Source organism: Eurytemora carolleeae, unplaced genomic scaffold (assembly GCF_000591075.1).
Source record: "Eurytemora carolleeae unplaced genomic scaffold, Eaff_2.0 scaffold337, whole genome shotgun sequence".
Classification (NCBI taxonomy): domain Eukaryota; kingdom Metazoa; phylum Arthropoda; class Copepoda; order Calanoida; family Temoridae; genus Eurytemora; species Eurytemora carolleeae.
The window spans coordinates 243773-263684 of record NW_019396236.1 but is presented as its reverse complement, the minus strand read 5'-3'; the positions used below and the strand labels follow the sequence as shown (position 1 = coordinate 263684).

The 19912-nt window shown below is 31.5% G+C and overlaps 1 protein-coding gene across 3 annotated transcripts; it reads left to right on the top strand.

Moving 5' to 3' along the window:
* Positions 1–19122, top strand: LOC111699000 (soluble guanylate cyclase 88E). 3 transcript variants are annotated; one of them, XM_023469515.1, is made up of 25 exons: positions 1–214; positions 806–883; positions 1535–1611; positions 2034–2096; positions 2899–3007; positions 4077–4186; positions 4892–4937; positions 6848–6967; positions 7345–7419; positions 8723–8806; positions 9966–10028; positions 10861–10907; positions 10965–11025; positions 11188–11310; positions 12292–12408; positions 14040–14108; positions 14505–14576; positions 14648–14708; positions 15421–15496; positions 15727–15841; positions 16119–16446; positions 16684–16779; positions 17039–17118; positions 18016–18104; positions 18994–19122. In XM_023469515.1, the coding sequence occupies exons 1-24, from the start codon at positions 179–181 to the stop codon at positions 18100–18102; spliced, it is 2193 nt and encodes a 730-aa protein (XP_023325283.1). In that variant the 5' UTR covers positions 1–178; the 3' UTR covers positions 18103–18104; positions 18994–19122. The 3 variants fall into 3 exon arrangements, with proteins under 3 accessions (XP_023325283.1, XP_023325285.1, XP_023325286.1); XM_023469517.1 differs by lacking the exon at positions 16684–16779 and having other exon boundaries at positions 2–214; positions 17033–17118; positions 18994–19121; XM_023469518.1 differs by lacking the exon at positions 16684–16779 and having other exon boundaries at positions 3–214; positions 18994–19121.
* The last annotated feature ends 790 nt before the right edge of the window (positions 19123–19912 follow it).

The following is a 19912-nucleotide window of genomic DNA, read 5'->3' as shown; positions in this document are numbered from 1 at the left end:
TTATTGTGACAAAGGTTTAAATAGCACCGTTGTAAATCGGACATTTTTAAATTTTTAAATGGAGGGTCACTAGATCAAAATTATATCTGTTGTCAATTTTATTTGCAGCTGTTTAGCAGGACACATGTAGGATGAGTTTATAATTTCCGAGCAATTTCCTGAAGGGCAGATCTCAAAGATGGCAAAAGTGGCAATAAAAGTGTTGGGAGCTAAGGTAAAATATCTCAATTGGCATTAAAAGTGTTGGGGGCTAAGGGAAAATATCTTAAGTGACAATAAAAGTGTTTGGAGCTAAGGAAAAATGTCTTAAGTGGCAATACAAGTGTTGGATTGGGAGATTAGGGAAAATGTCTTAAAGTGGCAATAAGAAGTGTTTGGAACTAAGTGAAAATGTCTTAAGTGGCAATAAAAGTGGTGGGAGCTTAGGGAAAACATCTTAAGTGGCAATAAAAGTGTTGGGAGCCAAAGAAAAGGTATGATGATTAAGATGAAAAAGTTCCATCGAATCAAAACAATTATAAAAATTTGTTAAGTCAAACGTGGCTAGTAGTTCAGCCAGTTGCACGCAGTTCAACTACATCTCTTAATAAATCCTACTTCAAAAAGTATTTGTTTAAAGCAGTATGTACTATTATTGTGAAAAAGAACCATCTTTGCAAGGCGGGTCAAACTTAAAATTACGCACACAGTCCCTTTGAGAAAACAAACTATCTAGGATGAAGAGTTCTATGAGGGGATGGGAGTATATTTTATTATTTAGGATGAAGAGTTCTATGAGGGGATGGGAGTATATTTTATTATCTAGGATGAAGAGTTCTATGAGGGGATGGGAGTTTATTTCATTGCTCTGGCAACAAACCTGGGCTACGGGAAGATGCTCCAGGTGAAAAATCAAAATAATTTCAAAATATGATTTTTTATTTTGACACAACATTTTATTAAAGGTGCGTTTACTGTAAGGATGTATACAGATGCGCGGACAAAATTATTTATAGGTCTTCTGGTGCAATTAACTATTCAATTTTACCTATAAGACATCTTTATCTGATGTTCCTGTCTCGAGAAATTGATGTAAAACTGTGTCAAATTTATACGAAAATTCATATATTTGCAATTTAATATAAAAGTTGTAGTTTTACATATTAAACAGATAATATTCAACAAATACGCAACCAATCTGAAAACGACGATATCCCACAGGAGCCTGAGAATCTCAGGTTTACTCCTATTATAATGATATTTTTTTATTTTGCATTTTTAATAGATATAATTGATAATATTATTAGATATAGTCCGTATAGTCCGTATTACGTCACCGGGAACTTCAGCTAATGGCAGTGCAGTATGCTGGTCACATGATTTCCGTCTGTATTACGTGACTGCAACGATATTGCTTATGTTTTATATGTACCGTTTAACGTCTGAGATTATCAGGTTTCATCCTACCCCCTTTCATTTTTCCATTACAGTCCCTTTAACATTTATTCTTGCCTTTAAAACAACATTGAAAATGTCAATTATATTTAAATTTTAGAGTGTTGGAAGGAACTTCAGAGACTTCTTCGTAAATCTGGATAATTTACATGATTATCTCAAATATACCTTTCAAAGGGATCATAAAATAAGAAATCTTATATTTCATACAAATACAATTTTGTTTGTATGCTTGTAAGGAAACGTTTTGTAGCAGGAAACGTTTTGTAGCAGGAAACGTTTTGTAGCAGAAAATGTTTTGTGGCAGGAAACGTTTTGTAGCAGGAAACGTTTTGTAGCAGGAAATGTTTTGTAACAGAAAACGTTTTGAAGTATGATATGTTTTGTAGCTGCAGGAAACGTTTTGTAGCAGAAAACATTTTGTATCAGGAAGTGTTTTGTAGCAGGAAACGTTTTGTAACAGGATATGTTTTGTAGCAGGAATTCTTTTGTAGCAGGAAACGTTTTGTGGCAGGAAACGTTTGGTGGGAGGAAAATAATAATAATAAATAATGGTTTTTATTGTCCCTTGAGAATTAAAGTTTAATGATCTGCGACAGAATGAGAGCTCCGAGCTTTTTTATAGCACACGAGGATGATACCGGTATGATTTTAGAATACAGGTAAGTTGTATCTCCAAAATGTGTTAAATTCCAGAAATTATATTTTGAAAATGTTCATCTTTAATTTGCTTTTCTAAAATGCTTACCCCCTCCGGCCATGCTTTATTGTTACTTTTTTCACTTGTAGAATTGGGATAGATTTTTCTTTTAATATAATATTTAAAAAGTATAAACTACTAAGTAGTTTACAGTGGCAACCTTTACCTAAAGGTTATATAAGTAAATAGTATCAACAGGTTAAAAGCTTAAACTTTTATCAATATCTAAATTTTACTAAAAACTATAAACATTTAAATGTTGCTCCCGATGTGCATTAAAGGGACTGTAAACGTAATTTTATGTTAACATCCATTTGTAAGTGACATGTCTGATTAATAAACCTATTCCTGATGTTTCGGAGATATCCATTTTCTTTCAACTGAAAATTAAGTTCCTTCGGCGAATTGGAGTTTTACGGTGTGAAATACAAATGCTAAAAAATAAGTTAATCGGACCGGGACATGTCGCTTTACATGGAGGGTCACTTGAAAGATTGTATACAGTCCGTTTAAGCAATTGTTGAAATAAAATTGCATAAATAACCTTTAAAGTTTAAAGTGAGTGTCTGGCTAGACAACGTAGTTGAGCTGAGAATCCAGTATTGTAAAGAATCTTTTTAGTATTCATTTGAGCCATATCATTCGTGTTAAGGGGAGATATTGAGAATCTGTTTTTATAAAATTATTCAATAACTAAGACTTAAACAAACATTCTACTCTCACACACTCCATGTAAACACTTTTACAGCAGTTGTATTGTTAAGGAGCAAGCGTAGAGGTTTCCATTACTATGTCCAGGGACAAGTGAAAGAGATTTCTAAAAACTTTGCTAAAGAGATTGAAAAGCTGGAGATTAGTCTCAAGAAACAAGAGGTATATATTCACTATGCAATAATATTTTAATCATTTTTTGAGGCAACTCACATGAACCCAGGAAAAAAATTGGTTTGGAAAATGCACCAATTCAGACAAAAAAGTCCGCAAAATGTGAAAACAATTCAAAATGGCGACATTCAGAGCTAAAACTGTTAATGATGAAACGCCCTAAAGAGTAGTTTAAAACAAATTGGAAAGGAATCTGATATGATCTACCATTGGTTCTATCAAGAGTTTTTACCGAAATTCCGGTTTAGGGCGGCTTACGGATATTATTCATATTTGTTTCTGTTTCCATTTCAGAAGAGATATAATACTATTTTCCTTGTTTTAAATTAATGTTTCAACTCTAGCGTTTTCTACTATTTTGTGCTTAAAACCTCAGGGTTATTAAAGTAATAATGGAAACAGAACAATTTCCGATTTTTGGTTTACACTTTGGTTTACATCTTGGTTTACACCTTGGTTTACGCCTTGGTTTACACCTTGGTTTACACCTTGGTTTACACCTTGGTTTACACCTTGGTTTACATCTTGGTTTACTTTGGTAAACTTATCAATTGCAGTAATAATGTCCGAATGGTCTATTTAAAACCAATATATACTTTGCAGAAAAAAACTCAGCAGGAGCGGTTGAATGAGCGGTTGAGATCTAGCCTAGACTCTACGCAGTCTAGAATATTTTTTCTTTCATTTAAGCTAATTATTCAACTACTAAATTCGTACATTTTTCATTTACATTTTTAACCACTTTTTAAACCTTCTTAATTACTTCAACCGCTGAGATAATACAGGTTTTTGCTTTAAACCTCTGAATTTTAGATTTTTCAACTACTTTTTGCTTTCAATCAATGAAACAAAGTTTTCTTAAAATATTGCCGGGTTTAAGATTTGAAATAGTTTATTTGCTTTCAACCGCTGGTTTTAGTTTTTTATCGCAACTTGAGTGTAACAGTCGTCTACCTATTCCACAGTTATGTATGTGAAATAAAATGTAAATTTTTGGAAATATCTCTTTGTTTAGAAATTGTATCTTAAAAAAGCTTTTATCTCCAAAATCTATAAGGTTGTGTTTGACACAGTGGTGAGCACATTTGAAATGAAGTTTGTGAACAAGGGCTACACAGAGTTCTGCGCCCATGAAGAACTTAGAAAAGGTTCCTCAATGCCTCTCAGGTTCTTTTATTCCCATTTTGTAGTGGTAGACGTGTATATAAACGTAATGAAGACGACTTTTTTATTTAAGTTTTAAATTTCTAACACACTTTTTTCAAATTACAATTGTTTATAAGTAAACTAAGAGCAGCTGATAATTAACAGTTCCATGGTTCCATGTGTATCCATGATGTTTCAAAGCTTGGTAGGAATAAAAATTTAAATCGAAAGTTATCTTCATTGTATTGATATATACGACATACAACAACGACTGTATATATTTTGGCTTACCTATCAAACCTTGAAATAACTAAACCAATCGGGCCAAGTTTTTGTTGTAACTCACTAAACCCCAGGAAAGGTTTATAGCTCGTCGAAGTTGAAAAATTAAAAAAAAAAAAAAGAATTTGAAAACATTTAAAAATGGCGACTTTCAGAGAAATAAGATAAGCAAACCTGAAAATGTTAGAATTTGATTAAGTCTCCTAGGTTTTGCTGCAACCATACTGTGATCAAATTATGAATTTATATCTTTTTGTTCAAGGATGAGATTTAAATGAACATTTTTATCCCTATTATTTACGCTAAGTTAAAAATATTTATTGAACACCATAACATTAAAAGAAAAATTTCAAGCTAATAGTAAAAATTATATGATGTATTAAATGCTTATGTATTTATCTATGATAAAATGGTATGCTTAATCATTTTTCTTTTGTATTGTAGGGCAAATGTTCTCTTCGAAATTTTTCCTTTCTGCATTCTTTATAATGTAAGTATTGTCTTATTTTGTGCTAATATAATTGTACACAAAAATAAATTTCTTTGAAGTGTACTCCTTAAAATTAATTTTGCATCAAACTGTGAATTTACTAATGCTTTATCTTTGTAACCCAATGTCGCAGACCGAAGGCATTTCAAACTATGCATTCTGTTAGATCAAATAATCTAAATATATACTTTGCTTGTTTGTTTGGGTATTTTCTGATTGTTTGTATTCAATAAACGTCTAAACGGCTGAACCTATCCGGCCCAAATTTTGTGTGGGACCTCACATAACGCCAGGGAAGGTTTATGGATGATCAAAATCAAAACAATTAGCCTACAACAAAATTTGACTTCCATTAAATTTTAAAAATCTGCAAAATATTTTCTTTTACAAAATCTGCGAACTTCTTGTTTGTTTTTGGTTTACAATGTATACAAAGAGAAAATGTTCACAATTGAAAAAAAAGATGGGCCCGAAGCGCCCTGAAAGCCTGGTAATCTAAGTTTTAAATATCTGGTTGAAAGAAATAAGGAAATAATCTTGTAGAAAAATCAATATTTTTAAATACCTTCAATGAAGTCAGAAATAAACACTAAAACCAAGAAAGAAGAAACACAACTAGGTTTGGTTGATCTCTTGAGCCTGGGCTTTGAAGCTGTTTCTCTAGCTCCGAGCCTAAGCTCGAGTGTGTCAAACAAACCTAGAGAGCTACCAGGATAACTGAAAACTCAAGTATCAGGCCAACTTTTATGCAGCTAAAGCAAGTTTTACAGTACACAATCACATAAGACTTTGTATTACATAGTATGTAAAGCATAACAGGAGGGTACAACAAATGAATCATCTCCTTCTGTAATAATATTTATGTGGGATTATTATTAATTGTGAAATGTAATAGTTTTATCGATGATTTGAGTCGTGTGTCCATAAAATGCTCCAAATTTACTGTTTACCAAAATAAATTTAGTTTACAATAGAATAATTGTGAATGGTTATTGCTTAATTGTGAATAATTTGAGTTAAATATAACGATGTAATCTATATATATTAAGTTGTAATCTCTGTCTGTCTGGGTGTCTGTCTGTTTGTTTGTCCGATCAAAACTACGGAACCCCCGGACTGATTTGCCTCAAATTTCAAATTGAAAACTCAGGAGATCCACGGGAATATTCTTAGCTTGGTTTTCAGATTCTAAATGGAGTGGGTCGACTGAAATAGCGAAAATTTAGTTTCCCTGTAAAATACGCGTATAATTGCGGATAAACGACGGTTGTAACTTTTAGTAATTAAAGGCCGAATTTAAAGAATTTGAGCTGCAGTTTAAATTTAAGCCACGGCTCAAATATGATTGGTTTCACTTAAAATAATTGTATTCATTGTTTCAAGATTTAAGCCGGCGATCAATTGAAACCGGTTTTTGGCGTTTTTAAGACGCGGTTCAAATCCATTAAATTCGGACACCGGGCAGCGCTGGGTTCCCGAGCTAGTTAGATATCCCATTGTGTAAGCGATTTTAGGGTGCACCTACAAAACGTTTCCTTATTGAACATTTCCTTACTAAACAAACGAAAGTAATTCTTTTCTTTCTGAACGTTTCCTTTCAGAAAGTTCCATCCACAAAACGTTTCTTGCCATAAAACATGTTCTGCCAGTGCCACTAAACGTTTTGTGCAGGAAACATTGTGCGAGGAAACATTTAGTAAGGAAACGTTTTGTAATGGAACGTTTTGTAAGGAAAGGATTTGAAAGGTAGCTTTTTGTAAGGAACCATTGTGTGAGGAAACGTTCAGTAAGGAAAATTTTTTAGTGCTTCGATTTTAGTATTTAGAAATTCTAAACAATTCTAAAAACACATAAATTGTAAACAACCAATATTCTCATTTATAAAGTGATCAATTATCTAATTTATTAAGTCTGATTTGACTGTAACTGTACTGGGAGCTGCTCTGCGACAAATCATTCCAAAAATGGTCGGACAAAACATCACTAACTGGTTTGAACTCTGCAAACCTTTGGTTGAGTTTAAATGGGAGGTATGTCCTATGTTTTTCTTAGTTTTCCTCAGATATCTCAATAATTTGATGATTTTTTTTTTATAGTGCGGGCCATATAAATGCTCTAAATTTGACATAGAACAATTTTTATTTTGTCACTGTTGAGTAAAAACGCATTTTTTTAATCGCAACAATCAATTAAAGATTGTTTTAGTCGTAAAATTGGATTTTTCTTAAAAAAAACTTAAAAATAATAAAAAATTTATAAAGATGTTTAGATATATAAGACCAGCTAAAATGAAACCTTTATGCATCCAGCTAAAAAAAAGATTTTTTTACATTTACCAATAATCTTTAAGGTATAGTCTAAAACAAATGTCGTCAGTTTGGCTAATCAAAACCATATTTCTATTCAGGTGATTTTGTCCCGAATAAACTCTATGTTTGAATTAGCTTCACAAGAGGAAATAGATAAACTGTGCGCAACTGGGGTAAGATTTTTTCTATAAACCATTAATAAGAGAATTCAATTTAAATATCAATAAAAATGTCATAATATGAATGTAAGCTAAGTCAAACCGTAACACTTGAAACTAGGTTTTTTCAAGTAGACTCAGGGAGTAAGGAATAGAAGGGAGATATAACTGACGCGGTTCGCCCTACCATATGATTATACATGCTTTGCAGACGAGTACTCCATTTGTATATGAAATGTTCAGAATAGGTCATTGTATACGCAGTAAATGTACATCAGACAAATACTTCTTATACAAATGGAGTACTCGTCTGCAAAGCATGTATAATCATATGGTAGGGCGAACTGCGTCAGTTATATCTCCCTTCTATTCCTTACTCCCTGAGTAGACTTTACTTGCGTGATATTAGGGGCCCTGTAATTTCCGCGCAATTCCGGACGCACCACGAGAACACTTTCGTGCAATTCTGCACAGTTGCACGCAATTCCTCACAGTTCTGCGCAATTCCACGCAACAGAATTCCTAGTGGAAAATGTACTTTAAACACATGATGGTTTATTACAAATACTACTTTTACATTTCTTTCAGACAAATCAAATTTCAATTATGAGTTAGTCAAGTTTGGACCGTAGTCCGTACACATTTCAATTATGATATCCGAAAAAGACATTCACATAAAAATTCTCCATGGCCAAAGTAGCGGACATCATTGCACTGAAAACTATCATGATGGTAATTAACTGAAGTAGAAGAAAAATAAACAACTGTCAAGGAAAAGTACAAAATTAAAATTTAATGAATCAATTGTGCCTGGACCATCAAGCTGGGCAGACCTACTAGAAATAGCTCCACTTTATGATATGCTGAGCGCTGTGAGAGGCTTACCCATAGGAGAGAGGGAAGGCCAAGAATCCTTAAAGACATGATAATCCTGACAGTGTTTTTATTGTTTTATAACTTTTTGTTCATAAAATATATAACTAATCAATTGTTTCTGTTGACTTCATTCCATTTAAATGAATGAGAATCAGATTAATCGTAGAAGTTTTTGAAGAAGTTTTATATTCATTTTTCTACACCATATGTAGCACCACAGTTGCCATTTTCAGCTGCTAGGTGGTGAACAAAATGTGGGTTGCGAGCTACAGCTGTTGAGAAATGTTTACATTTCTAAACACTTTTTTGTAATAATCATGACACAGAAGGTGGCACACTATGGTAATTGTATAATCGGTACCCAATAATGAAAAATTATTAAATAGATAAAAAAATGTTAAAAACAATTATCTGAAAAAAACGTTTGGACTATTTTTTCTAGGGAGGTACATCATCAGGTGGGTATAGCAGTGCTGACATGGATAACATATTAGATGAAGATGTGGACAAAACTCTACACATCAAGGTGCCTATGTCGACCTTATTATGTTTTGCTTAAAGGGAGTGCCTGGCGAAGGGAGGAAAGTTAACCTGCACCCATTTTACTTCCAACCCGCAGATGACGTCACAAAATGGAATTTGCGGCATGCCGTCAAACCCTCATCTGTTTTGCATTTCAGCATAATGTCTTAATTTGCATAGGCAACTTTTACAAGTCTGAAAATTGTTTTTTATTTCTTTTACATAGGGTCAGGCAGGCTCGACAGGTTTTAAGTAAAATTTAATAATTTCAAAATACAAATTTCTAATACCGAAAGGGTATTGATAAAGAGTAAATCAGAATAAACAGCATTTATCTAATGAATACAAATGCGGGTCAGAAGACATATGGGTGAGTGACTTAAATGCTGCAAATACTAAAATGTTGTTTTATCAGAATTTGTAAAAGTATTGCTTATATCAGCGAGTAAATGTGCTGCTGTTCTAAACAAAAAACCTGATGATTAAGTTTTTTAAAAGTAGATGCCATGATGTCTTTACAAATCTAAATCAATCCTGTATTGTTTATAATCAGCATACACAAATTTAGAAATTTTGCCAGAAGGGAAAACGAGTGAGGGTCAGACTACATAGGGGTAAGCGCATGCTGCAAATCCCGTTTTGTGTCATTATCTGAGGGTCAGAGGTAAAACAGGTGTGGGTGGCCTTCCCTCCCCTCGTCTGACTGGACATGGAAGTTGAGCTGAGATGTATAGTACAGACATTTTTTAGAAATCTTTCTAGACATTTGTACGGTGTAATATGATATCATTCAGAAAGAGTAAAAAAATCAATTATTAAAATCCTCCTGTTGTCCAACCAGCCAGGCAGGCTTGCTTCGATTTAAACCTGAATCTCATCAAAAATGTGAAAGATGGCGGTTTTTATGGCTCAAAAAGTATTTAATTTCTTCATTTTTTCTCTTAGCAAGACATGTGCATGTCACTTTTGCAGAGAAACCACAAAAGAAACATGAAGTTCAAATTAGCAAATACATAGATATCTATTTTATACATGATCAGACAAAGCTTCCTAGGATGTCAGGAAAATTGGGCATTGCAATCTTTGCATGGATGGACATTTAGAAATATGCATACAGTTCCTTTCACAAAAATAAATTATCACATAAATCCTGTTTGTTTTAGGGACAAATGCTGTATGTAAAAGAATGGAACTCTATTCTCTTCCTTGCATGTCCAATTATGAAGGTTTGGTCTTTTACTGCCTTGACCAGCATAACTGACCTATGATTTCCTAATCGGAATGACATTAAACTTAAGTTACTTCGGACAATGAAATAAATGAGCTCTGCAAAGTTTCTGTGAAAAATCATGCATTTTCATTTAAATAGACAATAAAACAAGTGTACAACTACTTTTTCTAGAAATTAATAATTGTACTTCCATTGACCAGTTTTGCTTACAAAGCATCCCTCACTGCAGTAGGGTATAATTCTTTCACTTCCCACTAAATTAATTGTGAATAAGATTTGATCTCTTTTGATCAACATTATCTAATAACTCCCCATGATTTTGCCAACAATAAAGAAAAATAAAGACCCACTCTTCCAGTTTGCCTTTAAAACAACCCTCACAATGCTCTAGATGTTTTGAAGGCAACTGTTGGAATGTTCCGTTACATTTTTCGATCCTTTTAACTGTTGGGTGAACACAGATCCTAAGCTGCAAAGTTTATTTGTTTAAAGAAATTAATTTCTTTATTACTGAATTTGTATAAAATTTGAACTAATTAAGGACATATAACATTTGATTGTAAAGATAAAGCAGTTAAAAAATCTGAGTTTGTGACAAAAACTCAATTCCTTCAAGCTATATTTTTTCTGTACCAATTTTCACTTAATGTTCTGTATGTATCACTGTCAAAATCTGTCTAAACTAAGCTAAAAATCTTGTAACTTCCCTATATGAAGCTTTTTATAGGTATTACATATGGTTTACCATTCAAGATAAAACTGCAACCCAAAACAAAAACATTTTAGTTAAACTAAATATGAACTTTTAACAACAATATTTTATATAGGATTTGAACAGTCTGATTTGGTCTGGTCTTTTTATAAACGATCTTAGGTATAACTAATTTAATTTTAAAAAATTAAAATTATTTAAATTTTATAATTTTACTAGTATGCATGATTACTCAAGAGATATTATGTTGTCAAAAACTCAGGAGCAAATTGAACTTAAGGTAATTTCCTATTTTTTAAAATTTGATCTAATATATAAAAATTAACGATGACACATCTGTTTTAATTCGCATCTTATATCTAATATATTTCTTGGAAAATATAACAATCTCTAACTGCAGTAACCTCAAAAATTTGAAAATACTTGTAAAAAAATTTTGCAGATGGCATTGATGACTGCAGAAATAAAAGCCCAAGGAGTTCTGATACAAAAGAAAAAGTTGGATGTTGTTATGAAGAAAACTCAAGATATAATTGATTCAATGCTACCAAAACAAATTGCTACAGTGAGTAAAAAATGAAATTATAGTGAAAAAAAACATGCAAAAAAATTTATATGGGAGGTGTTAGACGAGAATAAGATTATATATACAAAGTATATATTTAGATAGAAGGTTGAAAATTATTGAGTTCTGGGATTATAACTAAAGAATGCTAATAATATGATTACTATAGAGACATATTTATTAAACCAATTAAATTATTATGTTGTGGATTATAACTATAAAATTATAACAATATGATTACTATAGTGACATATTTATTAAACCAAGTAAATTATTATGTTGTGGATTATTACTATAAAATTATAACAATATGATTACTATAGTGACATATTTATTAAACCAAGTAAATTATTAAGTTGTGGATTAAAAATAAAGAATTCTAACAATATGATTACTATAGTGACATACTTATTAAACCAATTAAATTATTAAGTTGTGGATTATAACTAAAGAATTCTAACAATATGATCACTATAGAGACATATTTATTAAACCAATTAAATAATTAAGTTGTGGATTATAACTGTAAAATTATAACAATATGATCACCATAGAGACATATTTATTAAACCAAGTAAATTATTATGTTGTGGATTATAACTAATAGAATTATAACAATATGATTACTATAGTGACATATTTATTAAACCAAGTAAATTATTATGTTGTTGATTTTAGAATTCTAACAATATGATTACTATAGTGACATATTTATTAAACCAAGTAAATTATTATGTTGTGGATTATTACTATAAAATTATAACAATATGATTACTATAGTGACATATTTATTAAACCAAGTAAATTATTATGTTGTGGATTATAACTAATAGAATTATAACAATATGATTACTATAGTGACATATTTATTAAACCAAAGAAATTTTCTTATTAAATGTCTATGAATTTGCAAGCATATAATTTTAAACCCATTTTCCAATTTTTATAATAAGCGTTTTATTAAAAGATTTAATCTATTAGGAATTGGCTCATGGGAAAACAAATATGGAGGTCTGTCAGTCCTATGAAATGGTGACAATGCTTTTCTCAGATATTGTCACCTTCACAGTTATCTGCTCAAGACTCAAACCTCTACAGGTAATTTATACTTAAAACAACTTCTGAATGTTGTGGTTTAATTCTATAGTTACTTTTTGAGAATTTTATAAATTTTAGCTGGGTCAATAAACAACCTATCCCCGGTTTAAATCACACAATTCATTGAATTTGGTCCCAGATAAAAAAAAATTATATTTTATTTTGTATATGACTGGGAACAATAAAACTTTTTCAATCTGTTGATTAAACATTGGTATAATTTCTGAGAGATCTTAATGTAGAGAATAGGATGAATGCGCCCAGAGATGGAGTTTAAAGAATTTAAGCCGTGGTTTAAATCTGCCAAAACCCGGTTTAAATTAAGCGCCGGTTTAAATCTTGAAACATTTCATACAATTTTAAGTGGAACCAACCATATTTAAACCTCGGCTTAAATTTAAACCGCTGCTCAAATTCTTTAAATTTGGCCACAGGATCTTTGACCAGTACAGACGTAGCGATTATTCTCCACTTTTACAACAAAGGCTTGTGGACCTGCACTATTGGACTGCTATCAGATTGATATATTTTTATTATGCATACCAGGGAACTAAGGAGGACACTGGCCTCCTTCCTCATCATTATACAGGAATATACATCCTCGGAGTACTCAGCATCACTGAGAATATCAGAGGATGCTCTTTACTCTCCAGTAGGTTTAGGAGAGACAAACACAAGTGTTAACCTTACTCGTTTGGAGAGTTGAGAATTTTAAGAATTCCCAGTCCAGAAAAAGAAGCAGCTGGGAATGCAGTGGAAGCATCTCAGATTGTAGGAGCAGCTAAATTAGTGGATACTTTGGAACAACTACAGTAGCAGCTAGAGTTACAGTAGAAGCATCTCATGAACAAGAGCAGCTGAATTAAATATTGAGTTTGAGAAAGCTGCTCAGATAGATGGTAAACTGGAGCAGCTTAATAAGACATTAGAGCTGAACGAGACATGGAAGAGTAGCCAAATGATGGCCTTTTAGAATATTAAAGGAACTAATAAACAAGAGTAATCTTATACAGATGTACTTAACAAATAAAACTATGATGCTGATAAATCCTATTCATTTATACTCCTTAGATATATCTAGAGAAATAGCTATAAACGGGATTTACAAGAATTAGAGTGCTGGGATGTAGAGTGAAATAAAAGTATAAGCCCTACCCATGGCAGCAATTAACTGATCTCAAATCCCTAGGATTTACTTCCGAAAAGTATTTGATAGAACACATTAATCATTACAATAACTTGAATTGTAATTGGAAAATTATTTCCAATGTTTAACAGAATTTGGTATATTTTGAAATCTTTTTATTTTTAGTACTATCTAACAAAAGATTTCTGTCCTTATATTCCAAAAAATATTAGTTTAAGTTTAGCCATACAAATTATACAAGTTATTCTTTTAGCATATAAGTATTTGATAGCAGAATTTTTGAATAGTTGTCAAAAATGTCAAAAATGTAACTATTGCATTGATAGAAATTGAAATAAATTTGCATGTGTTGCCATAAAGAGTGTCCAGCCTAGGAATAAACATACAAGTTTTGTTTTATCCAGACTTTAAATCTAATTTCAAGTCAGCCCTCCATTCAAAGCAAAACTGTCTGAACTGAACATTACACTTACACTTTGACTAGGTGGTTGCCCTCCTGAACAACATGTACACCCTCTTCGATTTTCTTTGTGATCAAAATGCAGTGTACAAGGCAAGTACACCACCCTTTGATTATTTTAAATCACATTTTTCCAGAGACAGACATAGTTTAAAACACTTAAAGATGAAACATATCAGATAAAGAAGAAAAAACTGCATTTTGTATTGTAATCATTGATATTGACTTGCCTAGGTATAGAGTCAATCATTTTAAAGAAATTTACAGTGATAACCAGAAAACAATGGAGTAGAAAGAGGAAATTATACCAAAACTGAAGTGTATTTGATGCTGTTAAAAAGCAAATAGTTTAATACCAGGCAATTATAAAATCACTAATTTAGTAAATGGGGCTGTGTATACTGCACAATTATTGCGTCTCATGCTCATTGGACTCTAAATCGTCTTCCTATTTCACCGTAGCTACCTTTTTTTTAATGTCTTTAATAGGTTGAAACCATAGGAGATGCATACCTCATTGTGGCTGGAGCACCCATTAAGGCTAATAACCATGCTATGCGGGTAAAATCTTAAAATTTGCCAAATAAATTGAAGAACACTAATTAATGTCCCTGAGAATCATTTTGTAACAGATATGTGATATGGCATTTGATATGATGGATGGAATATCAATGATGAAAGATCCCGGAACAGGTAAATTTAAATATTAGAAGTGCTGTAAATACAAATCATAAATAAAAATAAAAAGCATGTAGGGGATAATCAAAGTTTACCATTAAACTCCCCTATGTGCATTTGATTAGTTTTGGATATTAAAACAACACTAAAAAAAGACAATTTGTTTCGCAAGTTGAAATTGCCAACCAGAAACAGGTTTTGAAGAAATTCAAGTTGAATTATTTAATAAGTCAAGTGAAAAAAAAAACTTTTTTCAAAAGATTTGGTTTGAAACACTGAGTTTAGAAATGTCCTAAAAAAACTATTTTAAAAAATATTGAAGAAAAATATTGGTCAGTACTGATAAACTCATGATTAATCTTTTGATATAACTTTTTAGTTTTTTAGTGACATTTTGGAATATTGAAAGTCAAAATCTAAAAATGATTGTGGCCACAGATTTTAGACCTATGTCCCTAAAATTCTGCTATAACTTTTTGTGAAGGATGGTGTTTTTCAGAAAAAAAGAATGATGGACCTACAACTTGGATCATTCCAAGAAATGAAAACTATCGTTATTTAAAAACATACGAAAAAAAACTTTTTCATTCATTTTCTACTCAACAAACAAATTTTTCAAAATATTTGAAAAAACAATTGATTTTTACTGAACGAACCATATTTTAAAACAAGCTTTTAAAATACCATAAAATTCTTTAAAAAGTTTAACACTCTTATCTATTTGCAGGAGCGGACATACAGATGAGAATTGGATGTCACTCTGGTTCTGTCATTGCTGGAGTTGTTGGTTTGAAAATGCCAAGGTATATCTTTTTTCTGATAACTTTGATAAAAATTTCATATTGTGCAATACTAGCTGAAGTGCCTGGTGTTACCCTAATATAAAAATAGAACTTTTTTAGCCTATTTTACCCCTCAGCACAGAAAAACATTTTGGCCAATTTGGTCCTCCCATTTGGCCAGCTATATAAATGACATATATACAATAATAAACAACAAGAAAGTTAATCATTTAGTGCTTCATATTGTTTAGGTATTGTCTGTTTGGAGTAAATGTTGGCCTGACTGAAAAATTTGAATCTAATTCTAAACCAATGAGAATACATATTTCTGAAACATGTCAGAGAGCCCTCACAGCGCAATATAGGGTTTGTTGAACATATATATTTTTATATGTGACATTTCTATTTTCTGCATCGTTTATTGGGATCAAATAAACATCAAAAGTGCTTAACTGGGAATGCCAAAATTGTTTTTGGGAGCCCAAGATAGGTGGTGAACCAGAAACCTCATAATTTCCCTACCTTTCTTTTTTCAAAGTTGACAGACAAAAAATTCAGTTAAAACTGAATAGTTTTTTCCCAGTGTTGCAAAGTAGAAAGAATTAAAAAAGGAAAGAAAAAAAGATTACTTCAACTATTCTAGGTTGAAGAACGAAACGATCCGGGTTTAAAAGAAAAGGTTGGTGGCTATAGAAGCTACTTCCTTAATGTTAAAGAGGGAAGAAAACCTCTCTCAGCAGCTGTTATCAAAGCTTTAATGCCCAGAGATGAAGAAATGAAACCCTTAGAGAGCAAAGATGAGACTGCTGATAAGAAAGACACCACTGATGAAGAAAAAGTAGTACCACCTGACCAGAAAGAAGGAAAGGATGGGAATACACCTGTCTCTGAAATAGCAAATATTTCCACAACTGAAGGTCAAGATGAAAAAAATTTCCTGAAGCCTTCGGAAGAAACAAACTCAGTAGCAGGTAATTAATCAATTACATGTGTTGCTTTACTGCTGTTTTAAGACCACATTAGTATAGAAAGAAGATGCATCTAGAAAAGTGTGACTTTACCTGTTTTTAAAGGACTGAAAATTTCATTTCAAGAAGCACTCCATGCAAAGATGGAAAAGTCCAATTCATAACAGTACCCTAAAAAACCTTTCTGATAAAAAATTCCCATTATAATTATAAGATTATTTGTAATTTATACTTGTTCAGACAAATCTTTAAAGGGTATCTTTATGAAGCATGCATTACAATCCTTGCACAGAGAGGGTCATTTGAAATTACAATTAGTTCCTGACCTATTCAGAAGTAATTCAGTGTTTTATAAATATTTTGCAAAATTGTCTCTATTGTGATACATTTTTACACTGTCTCAAAGATACTTACTATATTAGGGTATTTTTAGCATTTATTCTATTCTACTTTTAACATCTATTCTATTCTAATTAGTCTTTTAAACAATCAAGGTAAAAGTCTAAATCAATTTTCTCATCTTGCCTTTGCTGTTTTCTGGTCCTCTCCATGTTTTTCCGGAACATTTCCAAATATATCATTGAAGAAGTTTCAGGAGATGCAGCCAACAATAATGAAGAAGCAAAAGAACCAGATGCTCCCCAAGATACCTCTAATACTAGCAGCAATATTAAGGTAAAAAATTTAACCAAAGGTGGTTAAGTTGGACCAAGAAAAGATCCCAAAACAAATTGTAGTTTTTAAAAATAATCAAATAATTGAGAGAAAAACACTGTATTTTCAAATAATGACCAATTATAAAATCACCCTTGTGATTAGAAAACTGAAGATTCAGACCCATAATCAGTTCATGTGTGCTAAACATTATTAAAGATTATCCTTAAGATTGAGATTTCATTACATTGTCCATCATTTTTGAACGACCCATTTTGTTTGTTTTTGTTTTATAGTGTTTAAAAAAAAAAAATTTGTCCTTACCGTTCATTTTTCATATATTTCATTCTTTTTCTCACTGGACGATTATTTAGTAAAATCGTTCTTTCATTAAAAAAAACAATAGTTTATTCAAAAATTGTAAAAAATAATTGGTTTTTCAGTAAAAAGACTATCGTTTTCAAAAAGTTTATTCCAAAAAATTGTTCTTTCAGTAAAAAAAAATAGCTTTATTAGATCATTTGGAAAACCCTTTTGTTCAGTGCAAAACTATTGTTTTTCCAAATTTGATTGAACGATTTTAAATTTTTTTGTTTTTGTTTTTGAGTGATAGTTTTTTCAACTAAAACTGTTGTCCATCATTCCAAAAAAATTTGAGTAGTCTCAACATTTTCGTTCGTTCACAAAAACGATGCCCATCTTTGCCTTGAGATATATTTGAATGGTTGATATTTATCTAGAATCAGGTTAACTACAAAGCAATAAGCAGAGAATTCTGAGTTTTTCATATTTATAACTGACAATTGTTTTGGATTGCTCCTCGTCAGTCAATAAACATGGTTAAAATGATGTTTCATAACAATAATTATGCATTTTCTAATTGCATTTTTTCTTATTGTATTTTTTCATTTTTTTTAGGATCATGTTATACCAACCGTTGAAACTGTGAGCAATAGCCAATGTTTTGGTGGACTCAAACGTTCTACTACTTGCAGCATAATCTGAAGGTTTCTTAACCCTATCCCGGTTGGGCTTTTTTGTCTAATAAAGATGGGGGGGGGGGGGGTGTTGCCAATGAATTTGCCCTTAGAGTTGAGATAAGGAAGTGTGATGCATATCCCTCAGAACAACTTCTCAAGACCTGCGCACTAAAAAAATTAGACATCTAACTTTAATGGTTAGGGTGCAACATGTTTTACATCCATTTTTCAAGGGCTTTTCAAGTATATGAACTTTAGCCTTGTAGCTTAATTAATAAAAAAGTTATCAGCCATTTCTGGGGTTTTTTAAACACCATCCTGCCAATTCATTGTCCTTCACTCTACCATATGCAAAAAAAAATTGTCAAAATTTGTTCTCAAATATGATATTGAAAAATTTAAGAAGTTTTAGCGTTCATGTAAGCCGTTTTTGAGTAGTTTAGAAAAAAACACAGTGAAGGTTCCCCTATTATGATAGGGTTAAAGGGCTGTAGATGTAATTTCAAGTGACACCCAATTTATCCAGTGACTTGTCTGATTTACAACAGTACCATATACACCTATGTCTAAGACAATGAAAAAAACTGTCAGAATTACACATTTGTTAAGATATTATTACTAAAATAATATTTTAAAGGCACTGATGGGAATCAAACATGATAAGCTTTATAAAATGAGGAATGAGGGTAACTTAAAATAACGCACACAGTCCTACACTCTTAAGAAATGTCAAATTTTCATCTAACAAAATTTTTTGGAGCACCGCGGAGCCAAATTCAACTAAGATGACATGGCCTGATCCACGTGGTGCTCCAACAACATTAATGAGATAAAAATTTGACGTTTCTTAGAGTGTGGTATAATATTTTTTTTTCTTTGTCGCAAAATTAAAATCTGGAATTATATTTTTTTTCAGGAAAACAGCTCGAATTGGTGAAAAACAAATATTTATGAAGATTAAATCAAAATTTTAAATAAAACTACATTATTCCGTGATTTGTCTTTTAATCTATTTACTAAAATATATAATAAGAAATATGTTAATGGTTATAACTAAGAGAAATATAGAAGTATATATACAATAATACAATCGTGTATAATTTAGTAACTTTAGATTCGGATGTACGCAATTCTTATCTTTTTTTCTACCACTGTTCCATTTTCAAGCATTCAAGATTTTGTTTGTTCATTTTGTTTGTTTATTTAATTTCTGAACAACATTAATATTTGCAAATTCAAAACTGAATCTCCAGATGCTCATTTTCTGATTTTTAATAAAAAATAGAAATGTAAATACAAACTAATATGAATGTATATACAAACTAAAATTCGATAAATAACAAAAGATGTGTCTTTAGTTATTCATGTAATAAAATGATTAGATGGTTATATTTCATGATGTATCCAACATAGATCTGAAAAGTCATCTTAACTCTATCAGGCAAGAACAGAAAGTCTTCAGTGCTAGGTTTGGTAAAGTAGGTATAAGAAGGCAGGTATGCACAAACTAACTTAAAAACCTCAATATTGTTTGGGATTTTACATCAGATGTAGAGTTTCCAGCAAAAAGGAAAAATCGTTTCGCGAACATTTTTTTCTCAACCATTTCGCTTCATTTTCGCATTGTTCGCCAGCGAAAAATGCGAAAATTTCGCGAAAAAATAACACGAAATTTTCGCATTTCGCATTTTCACCTCATTTATTTTCGCGAATAAATGCGAAATGCGACCGAAAATGTTCGTATTTTTTCGCGAAACGTTTTGTTCGCTGGAAACCCTAAATTCAGAACAAAAAGTTAGAAAACTGTTCACTAAAACTGTCCTTATCCGCCCCCC

Excerpts from the sequence above, each read along its gene's own strand:
- LOC111699000 (XM_023469515.1), top strand. The coding sequence starts at position 179 with ATGGCAAAAGTGGCAATAAAAGTGTTGGGAGCTAAG. Across the intron at positions 884-1,534 it reads GCTACGGGAAGATGCTCCAG|AGTGTTGGAAGGAACTTCAG; the intron begins GTGAAAAATCAA and ends TTTAAATTTTAG. Across the intron at positions 4,938-6,847 it reads CTTTCTGCATTCTTTATAAT|TCTGATTTGACTGTAACTGT; the intron begins GTAAGTATTGTC and ends TAATTTATTAAG.